At 44.0% G+C, this 21,902-nt stretch overlaps 2 protein-coding genes across 11 annotated transcripts in view; both read left to right on the forward strand.

Moving 5' to 3' along the window:
• LOC118527105 (cytochrome P450 3A12-like) overlaps window positions 1-21,902 on the forward strand; it is a 63,388-nt gene that overhangs the window by 38,923 nt on the left and 2,563 nt on the right. For 4 of the 8 annotated variants that reach the window (XM_078074364.1, XM_078074365.1, XM_036078732.2 and 1 more), the window contains 2 exons: window positions 4,154-4,316; window positions 5,511-6,375. In XM_078074364.1, coding sequence (XP_077930490.1) covers window positions 4,154-4,316; window positions 5,511-5,606 — 259 coding nt within the window. In that variant the 3' untranslated portion in view covers window positions 5,607-6,375. The other 4 variants (XR_013448685.1, XR_013448688.1, XR_013448686.1 and 1 more) reach the window with 4 other exon arrangements.
• Window positions 5,655-21,902, forward strand: part of LOC118527106 (cytochrome P450 3A12-like) — a 54,208-nt gene continuing 37,960 nt past the window's right edge. For 2 of the 3 annotated variants that reach the window (XR_013448691.1, XM_036078737.2), the window contains exon 1: window positions 20,574-20,726. Coding sequence is in view for 1 of the 3 variants with exons in the window: in XM_036078737.2 (XP_035934630.2) it covers window positions 20,656-20,726 (71 nt within the window). In the remaining 2 variants the exon portion in view is untranslated. Of the gene's footprint in view, window positions 5,679-20,573; window positions 20,727-21,902 lie in introns of those variants that run through there. The other variant, XM_078074376.1, reaches the window with a different exon arrangement.

Genomic DNA, 21,902 nt, shown 5'->3' on the forward strand with positions numbered 1-21,902 from the left:
GCCTATTATGGATAATTTTATTAAAGATTTTATTTATTTGAGAGAGAGAGAGAGAGAGAGAGACGGGGGAGGGGTAGAAAGAGCACAAGTGGGGGGAGGGGCAGAGGACCAGAGAGAAGCAGACTCCCCGCTGAGCGGGGAGCTCAACGTGGGACTTGATCCCAAGACCCTAAGATCATGACCTGAGCCAAAGGCAGACCCTTAACCAACTAAGCCACCCAGGTGCCCCTACTGTGGAGAATTTTTGACATATGCACAAGCATATTCTACAGAGACAAGTCTATGAAATACTTTTAATGAATCTCTATGTGCCCATCACCTGCCCAACAACCACTAACCCATATCAGCTGCCCCATCCACACACCATTATAATTCCTTATCTGTTTTCCATATTACTTTAAGGCATATCATCTGTAAACATTTCAGTATCTTCTCCATAATATAACTAGTTTTTTTTTCTTTTCATTCATCTCCTTTTTTAAAAATTTTTTTATTATGTTAGTCACCATACAGTACATCATTAGTTTTTGATGTGTTCCATGATTCATTGTTTGCATATAACAGCCAGTGCTCTGTGCAATACTTGCCCACCTTAATACCCATCACCAGGCTAACCCATCCCCCGACTCCCCTCCCCTCTAAAACCCTCGGTTTGTTTCCCAGAGTCCATAGTCTCTCATGGTTCATTTCCCCCTCCAATTTCCCCCCCTTCATTTTCCCCTTCCTTCTCCTAATGTCTTCCATGCTATTTCTTATGTTCCACAAATAAGTGAATCCATATAATAATTGACTTTCTCTGCTTGACTTATTTCACTTAGCATAATCTCCTCCACTCCCATCCATGTCGATGCAAAAGTTGGGTATTCATTCTATCCGATGGCTGAGCAATATTCCATTGTATATATGGACCACATCTTCTTTATCCATTCGTCTGTTGAAAGGCATCTCGGCTCTTTCTACAGTTTGGCTATTGCAGACATTGCTGCTATGAACATTGGGGTGCATATGGCCCTTCTTTTCACCACATCTGTGTCTTTGGCGTAAATACCCAGGAGTGCAATTGCTGGATCATATGGTAGCTCTATTTTAATTTTTTGAGGAGCCGCTACACTATTTTCCAAAGTGGCTGTACCAACTTGCATTCCCACCAACAGTGTAAGAGGGTTCTCCTTTCTCCACAACCTCTCCAACATTTGTTGTTTCTTGCCTTGTCAATTTTTGCCATTCTAACTGGTGTAAGGTGGCATCTCAATGTGGTTTTGAGAATAGACCACATACTGGGTCACAAATCAGGTCTCAACCGATACCAACAGATTGAGATTATTCCCTGCATATTCTCAGACTATAATGCTTTAAAACTGGAACTCAATCATAAGAGAAAATTTGGAATAAATTCAAACACTTGGAAGCTAAAGACCACTCTGCTTAAGAATGTTTGGGTTAACGAGGAAATCAAAGACAAACTTAAACATTTCATGGAAACCAATGAGAATGAAAACACATCGGTCCACAACCTATGGGATACTGCAAAGGCAGTCCTAAGGGGGAAATACATAGCCATCCAAGCCTCACTCAAGTAAAATAGAAAGTCCCGAATTCACCAACTATCTTTACACCTTAAAGAACTGGAGAAAAAACAACAAATGATGCCTAAGCCATGCATTAGAAAAGAAATAATTAAGATTAGGGGCGCCTGGGTGGCTCAGTTGTTAAGCATCTGCCTTCGGCTCAGGTCATGATCCCAGGGTTCTGGGATCGAGCCCTGCATCAGGCTCCCTGCTCAGCGGGAAGCCTGCTTCTCCCTCTCCCTCTCCCCCTGCTTGTGTTCTCTCTCTTGCTGTCTCTCTCTCTCTCTCTGTCAAATAAATAAATAAAATCTTTAAAAAAAAAAGCCCTACTATTAAAAAAAGAAAAGAAAGAATTAAGATTAGAGGAGAGATCAATGAATTAGAAACCAGAAATACAGTAGAGCAGATCAACAAAACTAGAAGCTTGTTCTTTGAAAGAATTAATAAGATCGATAAACCACTGGCCAGACTTATCCAAAAGAAAAGAGAAAGGACCCAAATTAATAAAATTATGATGAAAGGGAGAGATCATAACTAACACCAAAGAAATAGAAACAATTATTAGAAATTATTATCAACAACTATATGCCAATAAATTAAGCAACCTGAAAGAAATGGATGCCTTCCTGGAAACCTATAAACTACCAAGACTGGAACAGGAAGAAATTGACAACCTGAATAGGCCAATAATCCAGTAATAAAATTGAAGCTGTGTTCAAAAACCTCCCAAAAAACAAGAGTCCAGGGCCTGATGGATTCCCTGGGGAATTCTACCAAACATTCAAGAAGAAATAATACCTTTTCTTCTGAAGCTGTTTCAAAAAATAGAAACAGAAGGAAAGCTTCCAGACTCATTCTAAGAGGCCAGCATTACACTGATCCCCAAATCAGGCAAAAACCCCATCAAAAAGGAGAATTTCAGACCAATATCCCTGATAAATATGGTTTCCAAAATTCTCAACAAAATCCTAGCTAATAGGATCCAACTGTACATTAAAAGGCTCATCCACCATGACCAAGTGGGATTTATCCCCAGGATGCAAGGGTGGTTCAACATTTGCAAATCAACAAGGTGATAGAACACATTTATAAGAGGAGAGAGAACCATATGGTCCTCTGAATTGATGCAGAAAAAGCACTTGACAAAATACAGCATCCTTTCCTGATTAAAACTCTTCAGAGTGTAGGGACAGAGGGAACATTCCTCAAGTTCATAAAATCCATCTATGAAAAACCCACAGCGAATATCATCCTCAATGGGGAAAAGCTGAGAGCCTTTCCCTTAAGATCAGGAACATGTCAAGGATGCCCACTCTCACCACTATTGTTCAACATAGTACTAGAAGTCCTAGCAACAACAATCAGACTACAAAAAGAAATAAAAGGTATTCAAATTGGCAAAGAAGAAGTCAAACTCTCTCTCTTCACAGATGACATGATACTTTATGTGGAAAACCCAAAAGACTCCACCCCCAAATTACTTGAACTCATACAGCAATTCAGTAATGTGGCAGGATACAAAATCAATGCACAGAAATCAGTTGCCTTCTTATACACTAACAATGCAACTGTAGAAAGAGAAATTAGAGAATCGATTCCATTTACAAGCACCAAAAACCATAAGATACCTTGGAATAAACCTAACCAAAGAGGTAAAGGATCTATGCCTAAGGAACTACAGAACACTCATGAAATAAATTGAAGAAGACACAAAAAGATGGAAAAACATTCCAAGCTCATACATCAGAAGATTGAACATTGTTAAAATGTCTGTGCTGCCCAGAGCATTCTATACCTTCAGTGCCATCCCGATCAAAATACCAATGGCATTTTTCAAAGAGCTGGAACAAACAATCCTAAAATTTGTATGGAATCAAATATAATGAGTTTTAAATAATACCTCACTACAGTGCCATTATCACTTTCCCCAAATACACATGTTTCCTTGATATACATATGGAGGAATGAATTTGGAATAAAGTGTAAGTCTAACCTTCAAGGAATTTATAGCTTTGTGGAACAGATAGACAAAAACTCAGTAATTATAGTGATTATTCATATCCGTGAGTGTGATTATAGTGGAATAGCATCACGTGCCTATGTAAATCATCTGAAAATCTGATCTGTTTAAGTGGTTGGGGGTGGTCCTAGCAGGGAGGGTAGGGAAGTCGAGGGAAAAAATAACAATGTAAATCATGGGAGGCATTTCTCCTGCTTCCCTTTTCCATGGATAGATGACCAGTGTCAGTCAGTGGAGGCAGGATCCTACCTTCAATCAGGCTCATTTCTTGCTTGCCTTTCAGAGTGTGAACATCTCATCACCCTGAATATAATTCTAGTGTTTAAGATAAATCTTTTCAAAAGCATTCATCTCTCATCTCTTCAACAAGACTGAATGCTCTCATAGGGGAAGGGGTATCCAACGACCTGTAGCTTATAATTGTCACAAGAGAATAAGCATACCAGGGTTTCAGTAACCAGCCCATCAAAATTTCCTATGTACCCCTGGTTGAGAACCCTGAATATGTAGGTCTCGCGGTTTTTATGTTTCACTGACTTGTTTCCAACTTGTATTGTGGAGCCAGGTTCAGTAAGAAGAACAAGGACAACATAAATCCTTATACATACCTGCCTTTTGGAACTGGACCCCGAAGCTGCCTTGGGATGAGGTTTGCGATCATGAACATGAAACTTGCCCTGGTCAGAGTCCTGCAGAACTTCTCCTTCAAACCTTGTAAAGAAACACAGGTCAGAGAGAGAACTTTCTGCAAAAAGAATGTTTTTTGTTTTTTTTTTAAACTAAGAGATATGGAATAAAGGTCTGTGTGTGTGTGGTGGGGGGGGCTCATTTATCCTTAGTAATTTGTTCTATCAGCCAGAGAATCTATCTGGAGTCATCTGTGACCTTGAAAGTTACTTCAGCTCTTGAGTGCCACATCTGTGGTTTATGACCACCCAATAATAAGGGTCATGTAGTCAGTACAATTCATGTGACATCATTATGCACAGACCTATGATCCTGAGCAGTATTTTAAATTTCTTTCAAGTCCACTGAAAGGAAGGGAACATGTTGTGCATAGTCATGACGTGCAGTGATAACCACGATGTGACTTTTGAAGGATCCTCTTCTCCACCATAACTTACAGATACTCTGGTGACCGAGGTTCTCAAACCCTCATTGTACATGGGAATCAGTGGGTTTGTTAAAAATCTGGATGCCCAGGTCATCTCAGAAACTCTAATGTAATTCTCCCAGAGTGTGGCTTTAAAAGTGCCCGCATGATTCTCAAGGGCAAGGAAGGTTGAGAGTCAGTGGTGTGAAGCATGTCTGCCTGATGTGAAGAACTCCCAGGGTCCAGGCCATCCTGGCTACTTGGCTCCACCTTCCGCAAGCCTGGCTCCGGTCAGGCTGCGCTCCCATCCCATCCCAATCTGTCATCATGAATGGATGTTTCCATGGCAGAGGTGACAGGATGTTTAGCAGTGTGGATGTCCACACAATAAAATGTGTAATAAACACTCAGTATTCAACATATGAAAATTAACATAATAAAATAAAATTTAAAAAAAAGAAAGAAAATTAACTCTGGCACTTTTCAAAATTGTTTGCCATAATGGCTAAGAATCTGTTTTAAATTTTAAACACTCATCCTTTTTCCTTAAAATTAAAATAAAAAAGAACACAAGCCAATATGGGTGTGTTCTCAGGCTGGTACAGAGTAAGTATTCAATAGATATTCTGTTGAAAGAGTGATGGATGAATGCTTCCATGCTCCAGTCTTGACAGCTTACAGAGTAATTTTAAAGAATCAGAGATAGATGAATCTAAAAATAGTATTTATATGTTTGTAATGCATTATTGTCCTTCATGTATCTTGCTTGCTTTGCTTCTGTTGTCGGCAGGGTTTCACTTGTTGGTTCTCATATGCTTAACTGTTGCAGATCCCCCTGAAATTAAATTCACAACGGTTACTTCGACCAGAAACACCCATTGTTCTCAAGGTTGAGCCAAGAGATGGGAGTGTGAGTGGAGCTTGACAATCCCTGAGGACTTCCCCTTTGTTCTTCAAGAAGCTGTATCCCAGATCACCAGAGACCTCAATTTCCTTTGTGAGTAAAACCCAGAAATGAAGATGGCCTTCATGCACTGCCTGTGACGGATGACTAGGGATTCCATACATTCATTTAGCTTTTGTGGTGTCTGTGTGGAGCATTATAGATTGTGGAGAGTAAAGGAGGTGGTAATAATTGCCAGAGATGTAGACTCAGCCTGTCTGGTTCACACAGACTACCCCCAGTTAGTACCAAAATCTCCCCTGAGCACCGATCAAGAATAAAACTTTCTCAACAATTTTATCAACAAACTTTAATGAAAACAAGAATTAGTGTCATGACTGTGGTGGTGACATTTATATCACATGTCTTATTTTGAATATTTTACATTAAATATACACTGAGCCAGTCAATCAACATCTCTTTACAAAAGTACTAACTGATGGTTTCCTGCACATTAAGGGGGAATCCGTAGAACTGATGAGTGAGAGCCAGCGACTGAATGTTTTGACCATCACAGTCACTGGGTGGGTGGAGCTTGTTCAGAACTCCAATGTGATAAATTAAGATAGGTGAGAGTTAACCCACTGTGACTTTGCCCATTGCTCAGAAAGTATATTCATAGTTTAACTCTACAGGTTTTGGAGCACATGTTTTTTATAACTCTCGACTGAGACACTTAGTATTATATGATTCATTTTCATCTCATCTGCCCTGCTGTTCCGGGAGGCAGGGAACATGCTTTCTCTTTGTGTTCCAGCCTCAGCTCCCAACTGTCCCGACACAATGAACATGGAATCAGAGGTGGTTGATTGGCCAGTTGATTAGACAGAAAGGCTAAAAGCATTTGTCCATTTCAGCTGGTATCAGAAACTGCACAGGATTCTTCCTTTACCTTCCCTCCCCTCCCCACCCCTTCTTTCCCTTCTCCTCTCTTCTCTTCCTTTGCCTTCCTTCCTGGATAATTCAGTCCTAAAGCCATAGGTGGGGCACAGCCAGGTGAGCAGCCCCACATTGAGGGTCAGGGGCAGAGAAGGGAGTCACAGTGACTCCAAATTAGAGACTGAGTAGGATGAAGAGGGTGTCCACATGAAAGAACAGCCTGGCATGGGTATAGAAGCCCAAGCTTGGTGAGAAGGGTCCCCACACAGAGGGTTGGTCTGGCGAGAACCCCCAGAGCCTAACTACAGTGTGGAAAACCCAAGTAGCATGGTGGGGGCATACATGAGTGTGAAGGGATGGAATGAGGGTTAGTTACATGAAAGGGGATTGATCAAATAAGTAAATATATTAAAGCTACATGGTTTCAGGGGTTTCTCGATGTTGGAGAAGTGTCATGCTTTCCTATGGATACATGATAGATTGGTAGAGAGATAGAAATGTGTGTGTTTGTCTTTGTGTAAAAACACATATCCCCTACCTCTCTCCACAGACAGTTCTTAGAAACATGACATTGTAAGAGCAATGAGCATACCTTGTGCCCATTTTTGGCTTATAAATGTCATTTTCGACTGCAAGGAACTAGGGCTTTTCAGAGAAATGGCTGATTCCAGGCTGGGAAAGCACATGATGAGCCTGGAGCATCTTGTGCTACACAGTGATGGGGACACATCCACAGGACACAGAGCTAATGTGAGGGGTTTCAGCCACCCGTCATGCACGATTTGGGCATCATGGTCACTAACGATAGGAAGAGATTATAACCCATTGAATAAAACTGGAAAATCGAGTACATACATGTGGAAAGAAATACAGGGATAGATTATAATTGAAGAGGACACTCACACAGTTTTAAAGTACTACAGCTGAGACAGCCATGAGTTACTGAGGAAAGAGCAGCTCACAGAGTGGAGACCTGGCAGACCAGTGAGCCTCATCGGGAACAGGAGGAAGTGATGGAGCATCACCTGACAGGATGTGGTGAAAGGAACCCAGCGTCACCTCGGGGTATTCTTGCCAAGGAGGCAAACCTGAAAAGAAATCCCAAGAATTGTCAGACAAACCAAAATAAAGGACTATCTACTCCTAATCTGTAACTGGTGTGTAATCTTCTACAAAGTCACAGTCCTGAAAATGATAAAAAAGAAAAAAACAAGCCAGGATTGGAGCCACTTGCCCCCCCAACCCCACCACACAGCAAACAATGCCTAATTACCTCGATCAAATATCCCAGGCAGATGATAATTTAAAGGTCGTCTGAAATTTCCTGTTGGCACTAATGAGTCATCTGCAGGATAGAAACCCTGCAAGTCCATCCCCCAGAATGAAGGTGTCCTGGCCTGAAGCAATGCTTTCTTTTCCCTCTGTGCTCTTTCTGCCCTACCCTCCTCCCTAGAAAACCCTGCATTTTGTACACCTCCTGGGAGCATCTGTCTACCTGGCAGGTGGGATGGTGCCGATTCATGAATCACTTAATAAAGCCAATTAGATGTTCAACTTGAGTTGCTGGAATTTTGTTTTTTAACAAAAGCCAGAGACAAACTAAGGAAGTGGTCCAGATTGAAGTAAAGAGACAAAGGAGGGGTGACATGTAACCTCAATGTGTGAGAGGGGTCCTTCTGTTATAAAGGACATTGTGGGGACAGTTTGGGGAATTGAGGGCTCTGATTGTTACTTGGAGTAATGTGTCAGTGTCCACTTCCTGACTTTGTGGGAGAATGTCTTTGTAGGAATTACAGGGGATTATGAAATAGCAGGTCAGCATTTACTCTGGGATGTGTCAGTAACATAGTTCTTGGAAGAGACCCTTCTAGAAGGTTGTGATTGTTTTGGGGAGAAGTGGGTCACAAAAACAGCTTGAGCCTACACAGATCTCCCCGTCCCTTGCCTTAGTCTGACTTGTATTATTTAATACAACGAGGCAGCACCACACAGTGATTGAGAGATGGGGTGCTCTGAAGCTAGAGTTCCTGTGGTTTGAATCCCAGCTCAGTCTAAGGCTGAGTCTAGATCAATCAGCAGCTTTGGGTAAATGAGGCAAAGGTGTTCCCTTTGCATAGCTGGACCCACAGAACTTGGGCCACATTTCAGCACCTGTATGCCCCTTAGCTGAATGCCACTGTGCACAAATTAGCTTGGGCTTTGTCATTGTCTCAGGTCAGGTCCCTAAAAGTAGAGCCTGAGGTGGGGGCTCTGGAGCAAATGGTCTGCTGCGAGAGTGCTCTCAGGAGAAAGGATTGAGGGGAGCTGGGTAGGGCAAGAGGACAAGCTGAACAAAGCTGTGGTCAGGGTAGCCCGATCTCATGGGGAGCTCTGGAGCCAGAATTGTATTACAGAGTGGATATGACTGTGCGGCAGGGGCTGGCATTTTGTACCCCATCAGTGGGTCATAGACTGCCCTCCCAACCCCAGGAGGCACAAACTCCTAGGTGAAGTGGATTCAGTTTGGCCAAGAGTAATTCTCCAGAGAGTGGGGCAGCTGTGAGCTCGTAAGAGTGAATACTGCCAGCAACTGGGGGATGAGTATGCTGCCCAGCGACAGGAGTCTGGTACCTTCCTCCTCTACGTGGGACCTCGAGCTAATTAGTTAACGCTTCCTGCCTTGGTACTTAGTGCCTCAGGTTGTGTAAAATAGGGGCATAATGCCAGTGCCTATCTGACATGACAATGAAACCAGATGATGTATGTGTGAGGTGTTTAGGACACAGACCTCGGAGCATGCAGCGAGCACGTAATCAATGTCAGCTATTACTTTCATAGCTGTATTATCCTCTGTCCTCAGGAGGCCACGTTCGTTCGGACATTTGGGTTCCATCCCTGTCGAGTCCAGCTTCAATCTGCCATTTGAGAAAGTAATTGCAGACATCTTTCACAAAGGTTTAACTATGAAGATATTAATGTCTCAGCTGATGTTGTCCAGGAATTTTCCAAGAACAATATAAACATCCCCCTTCTAGAAGGGCCTTTGTCAGATGATAATCAATATGTGAACCTCACTGAGATGGAGTGGGGAGGTTTCAGCAGGGGGCGCCCTCACGCCCTACCAACCAGACCCAACAGGAAGTGATGGACTTGACCTCACAGGGATTTGACCTGGCTCTACCTTACTATCCCAGCTGGAGGAAGAAGGGCTCTCCTTGTCACCACAATCCACCACCTCTTCTCCCCAAGAAGAGCTCTGCCAGTGAGAAGCCACCACACTTCTCACTCCCGGGTTCTCCAATGGGCTCCAGTTTGTAACAGCCTTCCCAGCTTCCCCTTTTCTCCTGAAAAACATACCTCCCCTTTGTTCTTTAGACTTGGCTATGGTTGCTGCAGCCTGTTTGTTCTGGATTGCAATTCTCATTAATTCCTGATTAACCCCCCCTTTTGGCTGATAAAACAACGGGCAGTTTTTAGTTTTATGGTTCATAGTCATCACAACTAGGAGTGGGCAGTCTTGGGGGCAGGGATGCACTGCAGTAAAAGCTCCACTGCGTTCAGATGGGCTCTCTCCAGCCCTGTCTTAGAATTGTTTTTCTGGTGCCAGAGTTCTGCTCAGTGTGTCTGGTCATGTCCAGGCTGTGCAGTGTCCAGGATGCATGAAAACCTCGGATGAGAGCTGCTTAAATCTTTGGGGGTCAAACATAGGCAGGACCAGAGAAATGTCGAGTCAAAACTAGCTAACTCAGGGGTTTGTTTCCTCTCCTGTGACAGACTGGCTTCTGCAGAGTAGGTGACTGTCCATGGGGCTGGAAGGCCCTGTTGGGTATGTGAACTTCCATATTCACTTCTTTTAGCCAAGAATTGCCCTCTCTGTGGAATCTTGTTTGAAGATGCAAATTCTTGTTTGTAAGTGTTGTACTGTAAGTTTGTATGTAAGTGTATAGGATTCTATTTATCATCTACTTACCTGTCTCTATCTCTTTATCATCTAATCATATTTACCTATTTACCTACCTGTCATCTATATCTATCTCTATCTCTCTGTCTGTCTATCTATCTATCTATCTATCTATCTATCTACTATCAATCTATCTATCTATCATCGTGGTATGTATCTACAAAGTGCCTCAGGAGCCCCAGGCATTCCAAGCCCAGCTGTTTGAGTGTCTCCAACCCAGACCTATGAAGAGAGCCTTCAGGATGACTCCAGCCCCAGCCTGTCTGCAACCACATGAGACTCCAAGCAGGGGCTGGCCATCTGAGTCCAGTCCATTATTTCATGGGTAAAATAAAAGATTGTCCAATCCTTTCGGGTGGTCTGTCATGCCACATTAAATCAGTGGAGTCAGATGTATAGGATCCAGAAGAGAGGTGACAATTGGGGTAAACTGGAGGAAGCCAACAGCTTTCAGTTCCTGTGAATCAAGGAGGCAGCAGTGTGGTTGTGGGTGAGCTCAGAGAAAGGAGTGTTGGTGTCTAAGCACGGGTGGTTCTTGGAGTCCCATGGATCAGGACAAAGGGGAAGAAGGGAGAGGACTGGTTTTATTGAGCACGTGTCACATGCTGGGCCTCCTTGACACCAAGGCTTTGTGCCCCTAGCATGCCTCTCAGTAGGGCAACATTGTGGCTATAGGGGTAGCCAGCTTTGAAGAGCACCCCAGTGTCTCTCCTCCTGGTGTGTAGTCTCCACCCCATGAACAGGGCTGGCCTGGGAAGCCAGGAGGATATTGTGGACATGTCGGTGTGTGACTCTCAGCCGAGTCATAAGAGAAAAAGATGTCTCCCCCTTGCCCCTCTTGGTTACTTGACTGGGGGAAGTCGGCTGCTATGTTGTGAGGACAGTTAAGTGGCCACGTGGCATGCACCTGAGACCTCCTGCTACAGTTGGTGCTGACCTGCCAGGTCCATGAGTGAGCTACCTGTGATGTAGCTTCCAGCTCAGTCCAGCGTGCAGATGATGGCAGCCCCAGCCAGTAGCTTGGCCACAGCCTCATGAGAGTAAGGTCAGAGCCACTCAGCTGAGTCACTTCTGAATTGCTCACCCACAGATTCTGAGATAATAAAATCATTGTTTTATGCCACTGTGTTCTAGGGTAATTTGTTACAGAGTAATAACTAATCCAGAGACAGAGGAGCTGGGCTATCTTGGATGCCACAGCAGGGAACTCAGCAGACTGTCCGGAGGTTGACTGTCAGCTGGGCTTGCCAGGCAGGGAGGGAAGTGGTGGTGGTGGTGGTGGTGTGTGTGTGTTCAGGTGAGTGTTCATGTACAGGGGTGTGTTTGTATAGATTTGTGTGTCTGTGTACAGGGGAGTGTGTATGTATTTGTGTGTACAAGATGTGCATGTCTGTGGGTACAGGGGTGTGTGTTCAGGGGAGTGTGTTGGGTGTATGTGTGTGTTTGTGTGTGTGTATATGTATGGGGTTTTTGTACACACATGTAAAGGATTAGGGTCCCAGCAGTTGTTCTGTGGGAGGATGAAGATTACTGCCACCAGTTGGCCGTGGTGGTTGAGGGGCAGACTCTCCCTGGATTCATTAGCCAGCTCTGCCAAAAACTGCTGCGGGATCTAGTTATTCAACCCAAAAGCCTCAGTTTCCCCATCCATGATGCAGGGATAATACTAGCATCTACTGGGGGATTTTGTGAGGATTGAGGGTGTTAATACAGATGATGTTCTGATAGGATTTCAGGCATGAGGCAAGCCCCCCAACACTGCTGGCCGTGATCACTGAGATTCATACTTCCTGAGCAGGCTCTCATGAGCTACAGAAGGGATAGAAGTCACCCAGTTTAGCACAGATCAATTTGCTGAAGAGCCAGAATGACTCAGTCACTGGATTCCTAAGGATACTTTCTGAGGTTTCAGTTCTTCCCCTACCTCTTACCTTTGTGATATGAAGTATTTTTCTGTAAGTACACTTTACTGTTTTATATGAGGTCTTATGTCCTGCCTTGGCACCTGACAAACCCCTGCACTGTCCTTTCTTTGGCCCACCCCACTGCCCCCGTTCTGTGGGCACAATTGATGCTTTGGTGGGCTTTCCCATAAGCCCACTTTATGGTTTTCTCAATTTTTATGGAGTTATGCCTCTGTTTTGGTGAATTCACTCATCTTGAATTAAGAGCGAGAAGGAAGTACTGGCTTGGAGCCATCTACCCTCTGGTGTCAATGTTGTCATGGCCGTGGTCACATTGGCCAAACTTGACCTGCTGTACTCCAGTGACTTGCAAGGGCTTACATCTTTAAGCCTCATGACCCTTTCTGTTATGCAACCAGAACTGGTACTGATGATTAATTAATTGGTCTATTTACAGAGTATGTGACTTCTGCACTCTCCATCTTACTGATATTTGAAGGTGGTTGTGCAAAAAGGAGATTATTCCATCATTCCTGTATGCCTTCAAATCACCATACGTTATGGCACTCTTAGACCCAAGAATATAGAAAGGAGGAAGTTGTGGCTCCTACCCAGGAGGATCTCATGAATTAATTTGAGAGACAGAAACATAATTATTGTACAGCCAGTGAGCCCCAGGCCTCCTGCTCCAACCCATGAGAGAAGAATGGATCAGTATTAGTTTGCTGGGCTCCTGTAACAAAGAACCACTGATAGGGGAGCTTCAACAACAGAAATATATTCTCTCACATTTCTGGAGGCTGGAAGTCCAAGATCATGGGGTCAGTAAGGTTGGTTCCTTCTGAGGTCTCTCTTCATGGCTTGCAGATGGCCATCCCCTCCCTGTGTCTTCATATGGTCTTCCCTCTGTGGATGTCTGTGTCCTGATCTCCTCTTCTCATAAGGGCACCAGTCATGTTGGATTAGGGCCCATGCTAGTGACCTCATTTAACTTTCCTTTCCTTCTTAAAGGTCACATCTCCAACTGCAGTCACACTTTGAATTGCTGGGAGTTAGGACATCAACATACAGATTTGGAGGGGACACAATTCAGCCTATGCCAGGATCTGTGGAGAGAACCCATGAGCCTGCACATGGCTGTCACAGGAGGGCTAGGGGATCCACAGCAATGACCGTGCACTCTCAGCAAAACTGGGTGGAGGGTGGGGCTGGGTCCTGGGTGCCAGTAAGAAAGGCCCAGGTCCGCAGGGGCAACTCCCAGTCCTTATAGAGCCATGGACACAGCCACAGACCATCAAGGACCTTCTGTGGAACCAGGCCAGAGAGCAGGTGTCACTTGTAAGGTCCAGGGCAGAGAGAGGGTCTCAGGCCCACTTTTCCCAGCCCAGAAGTCACACCCCCAAACATCCTGAGCTCATTCTGGGAGGAGCAGGGAAAAGGCTGTGGGGGATGGGATCAGAAAGCCTGAACTCAGAAAAGCTCATTACCTAAGTGAGACCAGGAAGTTGTTTTATGGTAGCAAGGAATTCTCCCTCCCCAATGTCACCTCAGAAAAGGTCTCATGGGGATGATGATGTCAAGGATGAAAAGTTAAAAAGTAACATTTTCTTTAGGCATCTGTTTTCAAAAGTAGTGTGTCTCTCATTTCTGCAGTTGGGACCATAACAGTTGATTGATTAACAAAGAAGAAATGGAACAATCAGAGAGCTGGAAAGAGTCTCACTGTTTGAATCGAGGCTTTCATTTTACAGATTTCACATTTAATCCTCCTAACAACCCTCTGAAGAAACTGAGGCACAGAGAGGTTAATGACTTGCTCATGGTGAGAGAGTAGAAAAGGTAGAGCCCTCTGACCTGTGGCCTTGCTCATTATGCTGAGCTGCTTCCAGACAAGCTCATTAGTCCCAGTGCTGGGCTGGAGCCCACTGGCCCCCAAAGGACAGGGATGGCTTTGTGGCTAATGTTGACCCCACAGCTGTCCTCTCAGAGCCTACATACTACTGAACGCACCGTAGGCCTTCAGTAAAATATTGTGGCTCTTTGTGAAACACATCTTGGAAACAGCACATGGACTCCACCAGTACTTCTATTGTTTTGTCACTTGGGCATTTCCCAACACCTGCTATCTGAGGTTCATCCGAACCTCAAAAATACGTAGAGGTCAGCAGGAAGGTTCTTGTTCTGGTTTTTGTTTAGATCCACAAACATTTCCTAGTTACCACTCTGGATCAGGTCCAAATGTGCCCTGTAGATAGGGAAAAGTCAGACCCATAGATAGACAGATTCAATATGGCAGAAGGCCAGCTGCGGTGCTTTGAGAGCACAGAGAATGAACACTTGTCTCCAGAGGGGGTTGGGAGGAGCTGATACCTGGTCTGAGGCTTCTAAGAATCTATCTTTAAGAACGAATGTATAGATGTACATGCTTTAGAAAGTTGAACAGTACTACAGTAGTTATAACGAAGCTAGTGACACCTTACTCCACCTGATCTCTTTCTTGGTTTTCTCTCTCATTTTGGCAGAGGCCATCTCCTTGTAGCTTTCAGAATAGTGATGCAGAGGAGTAAATTTTTCTTAAGAATGTGTGTGTCTGAATATATCTCTACTCTACTGTCTTACTTGATGGCTGATTTGAGCATAGACTTCTAGGTGGGCTAGAATTTTCTCTGTGAACTTGAAGACCTAGAGACTTGTCTCTAGTATCACTGTTGAGAAGATTAGTGGCCTTCTGGTTTCTGATTCCTTGTATGTGACCTGTGTCTTGCTCCCCTCACTCTCTGTGCAAGCATTTGGGATCTTCTTTTTGTCCCTGCTGTTCTGAAAGTTGATTACAGTGTGCCTTCGTGGATCTGCTATCATCCATTATGCTAGGCAGGAGTGTCTAAGAGGCCTTTCTGCAGTGATGCAAATGTTCTGTATCTGTGTTGTCCAACATGGTTACCTTCAGCCACATGAGACTATTGCACACTTGAAATGTGGCCGGTATGGCGGAGGAACTGCATTTCTGATTTTATCTATTTTTAATAAATGTGTATCTAATTGTAACTTGCCACATGTGTCCAGGGGCTGTGTATTGGACAGTGCAGTGTATTGGCCTTTCATTCTGGAGACTTGCTCTTCAGTCCTGGGAAATTTTCTTGAATTATTTCTTTCATTTTATCTTTACTTTGTTCAGCAACCGCTATAGTCAGATAATGGAACTCCTTGAATTATTCTCTAGTTTTCCTATTTTTTCCCCACCCATTTTTTGGAGTGAATTACTTACATAAAGTTAACTTAGTAAACATATCTTTATCTAAAATTTTGATATTTTACTCCTCATTTATATTTTTCTGATTGACTTATTTTTATTTATTTTAGTTTCAGATGTAGAGTTCAGTTATTTGTTAATTGCATATAACACCCATTGCTCATTACATCAAGTGCCCTCCTTAATGCCCATCACCTAGTTACCCCATCCCTCACCCACCTCCCCTCCAGCAACCCTGTTTGTTTCCTATAGTTAAGAGTCTCTTATGGTTTGTCTCCCTCTCTGATTTCATCTTATTTTATTTTTCCTTCCCTTCCCCTATGATCCTCTGTTTTGTTTCTTAAGTTCCACATATAAGTGAAACCATATGATAATTGCCTTTCTCTGATTGATTTATTTTTCTTAGCATAACTATACCCTCCAGTTCCATCGAAGCTCAGATGTCCATTGACAGATGAATGGATAAAGGAGATGTAGTATATATACACAATGGAATATTACTCAGCCATCAAAAGGATGAAATCTAACCATTTCCCTCATTGATTTCTTTGTATGAATATTGATTTTTTAAAATATTGTGTTCAAATAAAGTGTGTTATTTATATGATTATTAAGAATTTGGCAATTTTGGTGGCGCCTGGGTGGCTCAGTCGTTAAGCGTCTGCCTTCGGCTCAGGTCATGATCCCAGGGTCCTGGGATCGAGCCCCACATCGGGCTCCCTGCTCAGCGGGAAGCCTGCTTCTCCGTCTCCCACTCCCCCTGCTTGTGTTCCCTCTCTCGCTGTGTCTCTCTCTGTCAAATAAATAAACAAAATCTTTAAAAAATAAAAAAATAATAATAATAAATAAATTAAAAAAAAAAAAAAAGAATTTGGCAATTTTGCCCTTAGGTGGAATGCCTCACTCTCTTCGCTGGTTCCAGGCCTGCTTAGAAGTCCCAACTGAATTTTCTAAAACACTGTGTTGGTAAAGAGAGAATGAGTTCTCCTTACTCCTGCTGTTTGGTTCTTTTGGAGTTTAACTTTTCTTGACCTACAAGGCACTCCACTCAGGGAACTGTTTAGAGACAAATTCTGCCCACTAGGAAAGGAGGACAAGTGGGTTCTCATCCTAGAGTTTCTTTAGATCCTACAGAGGTGGGGAAAAAGTGAAGTGTGGTGGTCCTGCTCTCTGTCTGCTCTGTGTTTACACAGCTGGACAGACACTGCAGGCTCCAATTAGAATCCAGGAAATAAAGTCTCTAAACATTTATGTCCTCAGTGGCTCCTCACACAGCAGATGGTGAAAAGAGCCATTTACACATAATCAATAAGAAGGAAAAAGGTCAGTAGTCCACATCCAGCAAACTCTCACCTTTTAAATTATGTTTCATTTAAAACTTGAACTCACCTCTCCTCCTCCTGCTAAAAGAAACTACATTGCATCATTTGGGGTTACTCTATAACTCTTGTCCTCTTTCAGCCACCATTTGAACTGTTATTGAGTTCATATTCAGTAAACATTTGTAAAGGGCTGTGAGGGTCAGGTATCTGGCTGGGCAAAGTCAACAGATATACCAAATGCCATTAATTTATTTTATTTTATTTTTTAAATTTTATTATGTTATGTTATTCGTTTTTGATGTGGTGATCCACGATCCATTGTTTTTGTATAACACCCAGTGCTCCATGCAGTACGTGCCCTCCTTAATACCCATCACCGGGCTAACCAATCCCCCCCCCCCCCCTCTAAAACCCTGTTTGTTTCTCAGAGTCCATAGTCTCTTATGGTTCATCTCTCCTCCAATTCCCGCCCCCCCCCATTTTTCCCTTCCTTCTCCTAATGTCCATTAATTTATACCAGGTCTTGATTTATAGCTCCATAGTTGTGTGGTTATTTGTTTAGTGTCTCTCATCCCTTTAGAGTGTCAGGTTCATAACGCAAGGATTTTGACTTTTTAATATTTAGTGCTTGGCCCATGGACTGAATGCAGCAGGTAGAGAGACCAACCAATATCGAATGACAATGGGAGAGGGGCCCACCTCCTCCAATGGCAGGAATGTCCATGGACCTGTCACTTACCTCACCACTGCCACACCAACCACAGGGCCCAGCCACCAACACTTAGATACCACCTGGTTATCCAGAATTGGCAAGATCAAGTTTGGCCTTACTGAGAAGAATGGGAGCTTGACAGCTTAGGAACAATAATCCTCCTTTCATTTTTGCACACTTGAGATTGTGACCTGTGAAATTTGAATGTGATGCACAAATCATTCCAAAGCAACACTGGCTCTCCTACTGTGAGCAGTTCTCTTGGCCAGTAGAAATCAGGCCCAGCTTCTGAGAAGAGGTGCCATATGGGCTCACGATACAAAGGGATGAGACTATTAGACAGCCAGGGCTCCTTGCATCACTGAGTTTCTGCCAACCTGTCCACCTACACTGATATCTGAGCCTAAGGCTTCCCTGAATGGTATTTGAGATTCAGTTTTGACCAATAGCTAGGGAGACTGAGAAAGCAGATAAATCCTTCACTGTTGAGGAGGATGCATAGTTACTTTCACTTGGCTGTGCTATAATTATCTGTCAGTTTCTCTATCTTCAACCTGAATGATGTCTGTGTCTTAGATATATTTTTACCTCATGCATTTAGATCAGAGTTTGGAAACTTCATGATGAGCATAGTACAGGAAGGAGTAGATGAGAGCCACGGGGTGTGTGAGGTGTTCTTCTGGCACACAGTGTCTCCCTTCACACCTCTGTACAACTCTGAGGATGTGAGTCCCCTCGCATCAGGTGTTCCCTTCTGAGGAAGGATGGGGTACAAAGCTCACACTTCTAATGTGTCCCTTTGCTGACAGGTCATCTGCATTAGTTCAGTGCTGGCTGCATTTTAGTCCCCAGTAACAACTAGACTATCACTATCAGGATAGATTCCAACCAGCTGGAGCAAGCCCTGAGGTGAATAGAGCAGGCAGATGCTCATATTAGGCTTACTTATGAAATCATCATAGATAAGTTTGCGTTTTGGAGAAGGATGAAAGCATATAAGTTGCCATAGAGGCTTAGTTTCAAATAAAATAAGAAAGGCTTTATGTTTAGGTGACAGAATTAAGTTGTCAAGAGTTATCACATGAGGGGTGCCCGGGTGGCTCAGTCGTTGGGCATCTGCCTTCGGCTCAGGTCATGATCTCAGGGTCCTGGGATCGAGCCCCGCATCGGGCTCCCTGCTCCGCGGGAAGCCTGCTTCTCCCTCTCCCACTCCCCCTGCTTGTGTTCCCTCTCTTGTTGTGTCTCTCTCTGTCAAATAAATAAAAAATCTTAAAAAAAAAAAAAAAAAAGAATTATCAGATGAGACCGCCTGGGTGGCTCAGTGGGTTGAGCAACCGACTCTTGGTTTTTGGCTCAGGTCCAGCCCCACACTGGGCTCTGAACTCAGCAGGGAGTCTGCTTCAACAGTCTCTCCTTCTGCCTCTCCCCCCACTCATGCTTACTCTCTCTCTGTCTCTGTCTCAAAAAAAAAAGTTATCAGATGACACACATCTTTCCTTGTTTGCACATATTCTCTGTAGCCCTCTGCTGAGGAATATAGGGAGGGAGAGCCTACCCAACAATATCCTTAGTATCATCTTGATTAACATCTGTCTTCCCTGCTGAGATGAGGCGGACCTTTATCCTGGAAGACCCATGATGATGCTGCTGTGCAGGTTGCCATGTAGATGGGAACAGATTTTTAACCAGTTTGCTCTGTAGCCTGGATCTCACTATTTCCCATAGTGTCCCTTCTCAGGGAAGGGCAAACATTGAATATCAATACTGCAGAGCGCAGAGGACTTTTCAATCTCACTTCATGTTTGCTTATTTACAATATGTTCTTGTGATCAATGGCTGTTGGAAAGCCCATTGCAGGCACTGAGTCTCAGTCTCTACATCTGTAAACAGGGATAATAGCGTGACCCTATTGAATGGTGCCCAGTGAAGGCACCAAAAGGGGGCAGAAATATTTCGGAATTCCTGGGTCTTTTTCCCCTACTTTTACTGGGGATTATCTTCCAGCTTCCTATGTCTTTCCATTTTTTGGTATTCAAGCATGGAGCCACTTCTCTCTTAATACCTCCACTGTCCCAGAGATTCCAGAGGTATGCTACATAATCCACAGTTTCTCAGGCCATGCAGACACAGAACATGGGTCAGAGTGATGATATCGAGCAGGTGTAATTTCCAGATACTCTGTCCCTGGATCTCCCAGCAGGTATGTGGCATGGTTCGAGAAAGTTCCACAGAAAGGACACACAAGAAGCCCAGCAATTTCACTGCAAAAACTCAAATCCACTAACCTTTCTGGATGCCCACTGAGGGCATAATTCTAGGGACTAGGGACTAGGAACATAATGTTGACAAGTACTCAGACTGCACCCTTGAGAAGCTCTCTATTTAAGACTAATAGGTGTGGAGACCAACAATAGGGCTGGAGGGTGGAGAGGACAATAACAGAACTGGGGCTGGGGTGGGGGCATAAATTTCCCAGAGGAGGAAGTTGTTGGTTATATTTGTTCAAGGAGGTTGGTGAGGAAAGGACCTAACACAGGATTCTGTCAGAGCTGGGTTTGAAGGATGAGTAGGATCCTTCTAAGGGGCACAGGGGCATTTCTAGGCAGATGAAACTACATGGGTAAAGAGGTGCAGACCTAGCTTGTTTGAAGGATTTCATGTATTTAAAGATAGAGGCAGCCATGGTGACAAGGTGACAAGTTAGAGATTTAAGGACAGTGACTTTACCGGAGTTTCTGTAACCTTTGAGATTACTGATAACACTGACTGTGTTGTTTATTGATTTTGGATAGAAGATGAACTCAAAGGTCAGTCTGAGGAGTGTCCACGATGCTTTACCAACACTCATGGCTGGGGGGCACCTGCTAGTGACTGCACTCCAGTCCCGCCCCCTTTTCAGTATATACACTCCAACCTCACTGAATCACCGCTTGGTGGGAAGGGAAGCTCTGCACACACAGGCAAGCAAAGACTAGCACACACTGCTGAACGACAGTAGAGGAGAGTCACAGAGAGAAAGTGGCCATGGACCTGATTCCAAGCTTTTCCATGGAAACCTGGCTTCTCCTGGCTACCAGCCTGGTGCTGTTCTATCTGTAAGTAACTGTCCAGGTTCATTGCCTCTGGAACCCTGGACTTGGGTTGCTAATCAGCATCCACCCCCTTTTCCTTGTCTGTTTTGAGGATCAAGAGTTAACAAAGGGGAAGTTGCTTAAGTGTTGGGTGCTTCAAACAAGCTAGGAACACATAAGGGGTTATTATTGACCTCACCCAAACCTACTGAAGGAGTAACTCCATCCTCCAATCCCTTTTCTGTAGCTAGCAGGATTGTGTGACATTATTTGCTCCTAGGGATGATCTTCTGATTGGCCACCAGTTGGGACCTAGACTAATCAAGCAGAATTCAGCAGAGGCAGAGTAAAATCAACAGACCCCAGTGCTCTGGGGTTTTCACCACCTTCCCAAGCTGTGGGGATTCTAGTGGCTGAGGGATTGGGTTGCATCTTTGTCTCATTATCTTCACCTTCTGATCTGTGTCTGCTGCAGGAGACATGTAGAAGGATTGGGCCTGGATCACTCAGGTGGTCCTGCTCCCCTCCCTCTGCCACCAGGCCCCATGTACACAAGGCACCTGGTGCATCCAGACTTCCAAGGGGGCTGGAGATATCTCATCTTCCTCTTCTGACCGGGCTCTTCCCTCTTTTCTGTGCCCCTCTCCTAGCCATCTCCCCACCCTATAATATGCAGAACTCCTTACCCCTAAGTGAGCATCTTTAGAGCTGAGGAGACTTGGCAGAAATCTTCAAATTTTATTCATTTTACCTTTTCCTTCCAGTCTCTGAGATGGTTAGCATCAGTATAGAGATTTCTTCCCCCGCCCCCCAATATGAAATCTGCTAGCAGCCTGCAAAGGCAGGCCCTGAAAGCCAATGTGGATTTTAAATGTTATTTTTCCCCTTATGTTATAGTACAGGAGGAGGAATTAAAACATCTAGCAGAGGAATTCCTTTCGGTGGTGGGATTTCTGGCATCATGGAGGAGGTTGGGAAAGGACTTAGTTTCACAGTGTGGGTAGGGGTGGACCCTCCATCACATTTGACCTCTGTGTCAATTTCATTTTCTTTAAGAGTAGGAAATCATGAGGACATGGACATAGAATATGGAAACCTCATTTTCATTTTCTGAGAAAATGAGTAGGAATGCCAAGTATTGTGGCAACATATTTTTTGTGTGATGACATTTAAGGTTAATTGATGTGGTTTAATTTCATT

Source organism: Halichoerus grypus, chromosome 6 (assembly GCF_964656455.1).
Source record: "Halichoerus grypus chromosome 6, mHalGry1.hap1.1, whole genome shotgun sequence".
Classification (NCBI taxonomy): Eukaryota; Metazoa; Chordata; class Mammalia; order Carnivora; family Phocidae; genus Halichoerus; species Halichoerus grypus.